The sequence below is a fragment of the Cebus imitator genome, unplaced genomic scaffold (genome assembly GCF_001604975.1).
Source record: "Cebus imitator isolate Cc_AM_T3 unplaced genomic scaffold, Cebus_imitator-1.0 Scaffold353, whole genome shotgun sequence".
Classification (NCBI taxonomy): Eukaryota; Metazoa; Chordata; class Mammalia; order Primates; family Cebidae; genus Cebus; species Cebus imitator.
In genome coordinates this window covers 1321427-1329216 of record NW_016107668.1, presented here as the reverse complement: position 1 = coordinate 1329216, position 7790 = coordinate 1321427, and the positions used below count along the sequence as shown (strand labels likewise).

The following is a 7790-nucleotide window of genomic DNA, read 5'->3' as shown; positions in this document are numbered from 1 at the left end:
CACGCGGCACTCGGTTCCCACGCGGAGAAACACGCGGCACTCGGTTCCCATGTGGGGACACGCGGCACTCAGTTCCCACGCGAAGACACGCGGCACTCGGCTCCCACGCGGACACACGCGGCACTCGGTTCCCACGCGGAGAAACACGCGGCACTCGGTTCCCACGCGGACACACGCGGCACTCGGTTCCCATGTGGGGACACGCGGCACTCGGTTCCCACGCGAAGACACGCGGCACTCGGCTCCCACGCGGACACACGCGGCACTCGGTTCCCACGCGAAGACACACGCGGCACTCTGTTCCCACGCGGACACACGCGGCACTCGGTTCCCACGCGAAGACACGCGGCACTCGGCTCCCACGCGAAGACACACGCGGCACTCTGTTCCCACGCGGACACACGCGGCACTCGGTTCCCACGCGAAGACACGCGGCACTCGGCTCCCACGTGGACACACACTGCACCCATTTCCCACGGGACCCACGCTGCACCCACGTCCCACGCGGACACACGCCGCACGCACCTCCCGCTCTGGAATTGTTACCTTTGTTGGTCGCCGCCTCCATGGCCACAGGGAGCTGCATCAGGTAATCCACCCTCTCCGTGTAGCGGACTTTCCGGGTCTGGCAGCACTGAATGCGTTCTTCCACCAAAAATCGGAAAACGTCACTCGGGTTTTCCGAGCCGATGCGGTTCCTCTGCAGGACGGATGGCAGCAGGTTAGCGAAGGCGTTAAGGTCGAGTCACACGACTCGGGAGAAAACCAGCTATAAACCCGGTGTCAACACTTGGCTTCAGGCACCTCCTCTGGGGCTGCCATTCACAAAGTACTTGAATACAAAGCACTGGAATGTGTCTCAAGTCCAAAAACGGGCAACGGTAAAATAAAATACAGTTCCTCCTGGATTAAAATTTCAACATTGTCAAGTTTAAAAGCATGGGAGGGAAACTCATGGAATGAGAACAAAGGAGGAGGAAAAGCCAAGAAGAGAAAGGGGAAAAAATAAAGGGCTGCCCTGGACAAATGAAAGCAGGTACCACGGGATTCCACAAAGACACTCGTGGAATCAGGTAAGACAGAAACCACGCTCTGTTAACCCGTGTGGGGCGACGTGGCAAGACATCTGCCTGAAAACGCCTTCGGAGCAGCATGCAGAGAATGAACGTAAGACCTGGGCAGTGCCCGGAGGGGCAGACACCACCCTGTGAACACTGGCCGGGCGCAGTGGCTCATGCCTGGAATCCCAGCACTTTGGGCGGCTGAGGGGGGCGGATCACCAGGTCAGGAGTTCAAGACCATCCTGGCCAACATGGCGAAACCTTGTCTCTACCAAAAATACAAAAAATTAGCCAGGCCTTGTGGCAGGAACCTGTAATCCTAGGTACTCGGGAGGCTGAGGCAGGAGCATCACTTGAACCTGGAAGGCAGACGTTGCAGTGAGCCGAGATCGCACCATTGCACTGCAGCCCAGGTGACAGAGCGAGATTCCGTCTCAAAAAAAAAAAAAAAGAAAGAAAAGAAAAAGAAAACGCTGGCTATTTGCAGGGGTGGCATTAAGGGGGATTTTGATGTCCTCCTTGGTGTTTTCTATATTTTCCAGAAAGCATACTGCAGTAACTGAGGAAAAAAAATTGCTTTTTCACGGGCAAAAAAGCCTTTACTCAGGAATTCTCAGTGGCTTTCAAAAATGTTTTTAATGCGATTTATTCTGATGTGAACAGAGTCATCATCTTTGAACGGTGGCAGGGGACACCAAATGCCACACAGGGCTCTTAAGGAACTCTGTCACAAAGACCAGAGCAGGGAAACTGCGGGCGGGGTAAGCGGCAGGCACTCCCGTAACACACACAGGCTCAGAGAGGCAGCGCGGTCCACGAGTGACTGCAAACTGGCGTGTGAGGAGCGGTTACATCGAGTGGGCTGAGCAGAGAGAGTTTCCAGAAAGCCGATGCTGAAGCGGCTTTGACAAGAGAGACTGAGGCAGGAGGAGCGTGGGGAGGACTCTGATCAAGCCCCAGTGGACTCTGCGGGGCGGCCCGGCGCCTCTTACCACCCGCCAAGCACCCGTGAGGCTGACCACTCACCTCTACGAGATTCACCAGGTGCAGGAAGAACTCCTGGGCATCCTGCTGTCTGTTGGAGGAGAATTCCGGGTGGCTCTTGCTTACAAAGGCCTTAAACATGCGTGGAGAGATCCCATTGTGCTGCGGCTAAGGTGTAAAAATGAACGGACTCACAACGCTTTCGTGCACATTCTCAGCCCTAAGCGGCACGCAGAGCAGGGCTCCGTCAACTGCGCTTTCCAGATGAGAAAACGCAGCCCAAAGAGGGTCACTCCTGGCAACGGCCAGCACTCACTGGGTGTTTACTGCGTGCCAGGCCAGGCGCATGGACCTTGTGAAGAGCAGGACGACACTCCTCCTGCTTACCCAGAACTAGTGAGGAGCAGGACGACACCACTCCTGCTTACCCAGAACTAGTGAGGAGCAGGACGACACCACTCCTGCTTACTCAAAACTAGACACAATAGGTGGCATGCTAGAAAGAGCTCACTTCCTGAAGACAGGCTCGAGGCCCGTCCTCACACAACTTGTTACACAGTGGCCAAATGTCACAGCCCATTTCAGAGCAGGCTGGAGATGACTCAGGAGGAGAGGCCTCTGCTGGAAGTTAAAAGACAGGCCGGGCTCTGTGGCTCACGCCTGTAATCCCAGCACTTTGGGAGGCCGAGGTGGGCAGATCACTTGAGGTCAGGAGTTCAAGACCAGCCTGGCCAACATGGCTGAACCCTGTTTCTATTAAAAATACAAAAACTGAGCTGGGCGTGGTGGCGCACACCTATAGTCCTAGCTACTCAGGAGGCCGAGGAGGGAGAATCTCTAACCTGGGAGGCGGAGGTTGCAGTGAGCCGAGATCGCCCCATTGCACTCCAGCCTGGGCAACAAGAGCAAAATTCCATCTCAATAAATAAATAAATAAAAGAGAGGAGAGCTCTGCAGGCTCTCACCTTCGCTTCCGTGAGGCTAAAGGAGAGGCCCCTCCTGAAGAACAGAGCACGTGCAAGAAAGAGGAACGGCACTGAGTGCCCGGGGCAGCCCTGCAGAGCTGCTGCTGCCCCATGAGCCCACCCTCTGCTGTTCCTGGACCGGAGCACAGGGCATTCCCAGGAGCTTGCCGAGGGCTTGCCCCTCACCTGGCTGCAGCTGCTGGGAAGGCTGCGGGGAGGAGCAGGCAGCAGGGTGGCTCTGGCAGAAGAAGGATGCTGGACTTCCTGGGGATACCCGGACGGCTCAGAAGCCAGCCGGATGCCCACGCAAGACCCTGCGGAAGTGGTGGGCTGTCTGCCAGTGGAGAAGGCCCAGGCAGGAGGGGGTGAAGGCTGCAGAGGCCATGGGACAGAGCATCAGGGAAAGTTCCTTGTAAGGCCCCGAGGGTGGGATGACAGTGAGGGGAGGCAGCTCTAAAGAACCACTAATGTGCTCCCTGAAAGGCCAGCTATGACCAGAGACACGTGGCGGCCCAGAGGGAGCCCACCAGCGCTGGGAGTGAAGATTCTGCGTTCGCTCCCCTCCAATCCCCTTGACCCTGGACGCTGCGGGGCCCAGCAGCGGGTGGAAAGAGGCAAAGAAGTGGAACAAGGATCCCGCCCCCGCCCCACCCCCACCACAAAAAAAAAAAAAAAAATGCTGCCAACACTAATGCTTCAGCACTGCTGTTTTCTGAAACTCTTGAGCTGGGCAGAATGAAGAAGCCTACACCTGGCTTTTGAATTAACCCGCAGAAAATCACTAGGAACCGGGAGGTCTGCCCAGAATGCTCTGAAGAGGCAGGTGGGAGAATCCACATCGCCTTTGGTGGCAGACACGTGCACCTGACAGGCTGCTTCCCAAACATTTCCTCCAAGTTCAGCCCATCCACGGATGGTGGCAGCTCCTCTCTCGTTAACACACGTAGTAACCCTAGAGAGCAGACACTAGTCTTTTCTTCACTAGGGAAGCTGAGACTGCAGAGAAGTGCCAGATCGGCCTCTCAGCTCAAAGTGGACTTGACACCCGACTGCCATGCAGCCAGCAAAGCCTCGCCAGAGTGACTCTGACTGCAGTTCCGGGCCGTCTGCGGCAAAAACAAGTGAGTGGGTCCTGAAGCGCACTTAGGTCTCAGTCAGGCCAACCTCCCTCCTCATTTCAGCCGAAGAAGTGATCTGTGTTCCCTCTGCAAATCCTGCAGCTGCTATCCACCCGTTTTTCCATAAAACCTCCCTTTGCTTAGCTTACAGACCACACTCCTCTCCTCTGAAGGCCAGAGCACAAGCTGCCTTCTACCTTCTTTCACGCTCAGCCTGCTTCTGGTCGGTCGTGCAGGCTTTGCAGGTGGAGGCCATGACTTACACCTCCTTGGATTCTCATGGACATCCGGGTCCATGCCCGCCTGTAGTCTGGGGACTATGACAGCTTTGCAGAATCACACAGTCCTAGGCAACAGGTGATGAGAAAATTCTTCATCTATCTCCCTGCGACAAAGAGGCAGCTCCATAAACATCCATCCAATACACGTGTTCTAAGCAATGTTTTCTAATAAAAATCTGATGAATTTCCCTGCCTTGCTGAAAACACAGTCCAGGCTGGGCTTTTAGTATTTAGTAGCTGCCTGCTTCATGTAGAGCACTATTGGAGATTCTGCCTTCTAGTAGCTTCCAGACAACAGAGGAGATGAGGGACACACACCCCGAGAGTAAACGTTAGGGAACACCACAGAGGACCTGAAACGATACTGCAGCTCTCAAAGAATCCCTCAAAGCGGCAGCATCTGGGCATCTAGGGACTGACAGCCTGTATGTCAATGACCACCTTACATGGCTTCAGTTGTGTTTCCAGCACTGGCCAAACAGCAATTCATTTTACTACCTGTATAAACACCTCCCGAAACCTGTGCAAAAGTCGTAAGTTTCTTCATTCACGGAACTGATATGCATCGCATAACATCCACTGACACGGGCGTGCAATAATGCATTAGCTTTGTCTAATGGCTGACATTTATGTACTCATTAAGCAGGTGTCTACTGAGAGCTATAAAATCTCAGGCGTTTGGGTGAATACCTACTACGTATCAGGCACAGTTCTTAACACTTTACATATGTATTTCACTTAACTCACCCAACCCCATGAGGCGACGATGATGATGATTAGCTCCACTTGACAGATGGGGAAACTGAGGCACAGAGGTGTTAAGTCCAGGGTCACTCTCCCCATTCCCTCCGTCTGGTGTCCTGATGCTGGTTTTGGTACGCATGTGCCAACATCTCATCTCTGAGGTGCCTGAGTCCATCCCACTAGCCACTCAAGAAAAGACAATATATCGAGAGTGCATAAGCCTTCTTCAAACCCACAGAACTCTGGGGCCAACGTCATAAGCCAGTCTAACAGTTCTCCACCTTCAAGAATATGGTGGCACCACTCGGAATCAATCTCCTGGCGTCTGTGCATTTCTGTTTAGGCATTTACATAAGCATGCATTCACTGCTGGCTGCTGCCGGTGTTATTTCTTACAAGCTGTGATTCAGGTCTGGTGTGGTTGCCAGTCCCCAACACAGACCACAGCCGCTCTGGGAAGTTTAACGAGCCGGTACACTCTGAAGAGCAAGGTGCTGCGCTGGGCATCGTGTGGCCAGGAGGAGAAGTTTCAGTAGAGACCATGGTGGGAAACACTGGGAATCCAGCCCCACAGCTGGACCCTGGCCCAGTCTCAGCCATTCCCCATCCTACACTTCTGTGACCATTTCTTCATTTTCCTCAACCAATTTTTCCTAATCCTCTGCTCAACAGTCAAGCTATGGCTTCAGAGTTGGCAATCATTTAGAAGTTACGTGAAAAAGTTTCCTCACCAAACAGATGCTACGCCGCAGACCAGGTCCTGGGGTTCGCAGCTGGGCGGGAGCGTCTTAGCTCAAACTCATCTACTCCAAGCTTAGTCCCTGGACCGTCGGCTGGCCCTGGCTGCTAACAGCCATGCCCCACGCCTGCTCTCTGCTTTCGGAGGGGATGTCTCGCCACTTCCCATGCTCAGCTACTAATATGCTCACTTCACATCTACTTATGAGAAAGTCAGGCTCTGAAAAAGTTGAGCCTGAATCTCCTGAAGCCTCCAGATCCAACAACCTTAAATAAATCACAAATCAAACAATATCTCGAGGAAGCGATCTTTAGCTTAAAGCAAACGATCCAGCTCCTTCATCGAATCAACAGTTTGCAAAAAGAAACGGAGGGGGACTTTAGAAAGATACCTTTGATAATCCAGGGAAAAATCAGAAGATGAACTAGGTATCAGCGATACTAAGCGACGGTTGTTAATTTTGCTGCTACACTTTTAACACTTTAAGCAACTTTTTTTAAAAGAGATAAAGTCTTGCTGTTGCCCAGGCTGGATGGCAATGGTGTGATCACAGCTCACTGCAACCTCAAACCCTTGGGCACAAGTGATCCTCCCACCTCAGCCTTCCAAGTATCTGGGACTACAGGCGCATGCCACTGTGCCCAGCTAATTCTTTTATTATTAGTATATTTTCCTAGAGACATAGGTCTCACTGTGTCACCAGGTTTGTCTCAAGCTCCTGGGTCCAAGCAATCCTCCCTGCCTCAGCCTCTCAAAGTGCTGGGATTACAAGTGTGAGCCACCACACCCGGCTGAACACTTTAACTTTGACACAACACTTATGTTACAAGAAGAAAGAAGGTATTATAGTTACAGGTGCATATATAGGTGAAAAGGAGGATGTTTAAATTTTACATTAAAATGCTGAAGGGAAAGAAGAGGAAGAGAAAAGGAGAAAGGAAATGAAAGGGAAGCATTTAGGGAAACTGGTGGAACCAGATTTGCAGAATGATTGCTGAAGCCGCACAACAGGTGCACGGAGATTCATTACACTTCACTCTCTACTTTCGTATATATATGCACATTTAAATGTTTCCTTTAAAAAAAAAATGGTTAGGTTCTGGATAAGGCAGTTCGCTACAAGAAACCAAATATCCAAAACAAGAACCATCTAATTAAATTCAAGAAAGCATGTTTCCCACTTAACAATGGGCTGGTGATCACCTGAGTGTGCCTATGGGCCCAACATCTCACAAGATGAGAGGCAGAGACCAAAATTGACCAAGAGTCAGCCCTGCCTTCAGGGAACACACACTCTCACTTGAGAGCTGGCTCCCAGGCGCCTGAAGCAAGGCTAGTCCTGACCACTGACTTCAGAACACAGAGACCCAGCAAGTCACCAGAATAGCACCCAATTAAGGACCCTGTCATACGAATAAGATACTGTACTTACCTTCTCCATCAGCAACTGCAAAACAGCTCAAATTAGAGGGAGGCCTTCCGTGTCCAGAATCTCTCCCAAATGCTTCCACGTGACTTTGTTTAACAGCGCGGACCACGCAGACAGCCACACTGTCCACTGATATTCCCTCGAGCCCAATGCTTTAATTAATAAGCAGGCAGCAAGACTGAGGCTTTTATCACATCAGAGCGAAGCTTGCACAGATACTTTATTTTTTTTTTTTTGAGACGGAGTTTCACTCTTGTTACCCAGGCTGGAGTGCAATGCGCGATCTCGACTCACTGCAACCTCCGCCTCCTGGGTTCAGGCAATTCTCCTGCCTCAGCCTCCCGAGTAGCTGGGACTACAGGCACGCACCACCATGCCCAGCTAATTTTTTGTATTTTTAGTAGAGATGGGGTTTCACCATGTTGACCAGGATGGTCTCGATCTCTTGACCTCGTGATCCACCCGCCTC

The 7790-nt window shown here is 52.2% G+C and overlaps 1 protein-coding gene across 2 annotated transcripts in view; it reads right to left on the bottom strand.

Annotated features, from left to right (window-relative positions):
- Positions 1 to 7790, bottom strand: part of USP13 (ubiquitin specific peptidase 13) — a 128096-nt gene that overhangs the window by 41109 nt on the left and 79197 nt on the right. For both annotated transcript variants that reach the window (XM_017506313.2, XM_037730566.1), the window contains exons 11-12: positions 2088 to 2213; positions 547 to 700 (exon numbers count right to left, since the gene is read on the bottom strand). In XM_017506313.2, the coding sequence (XP_017361802.1) occupies positions 547 to 700; positions 2088 to 2213 (280 nt within the window). The remainder of the gene's footprint in view (positions 1 to 546; positions 701 to 2087; positions 2214 to 7790) is intronic.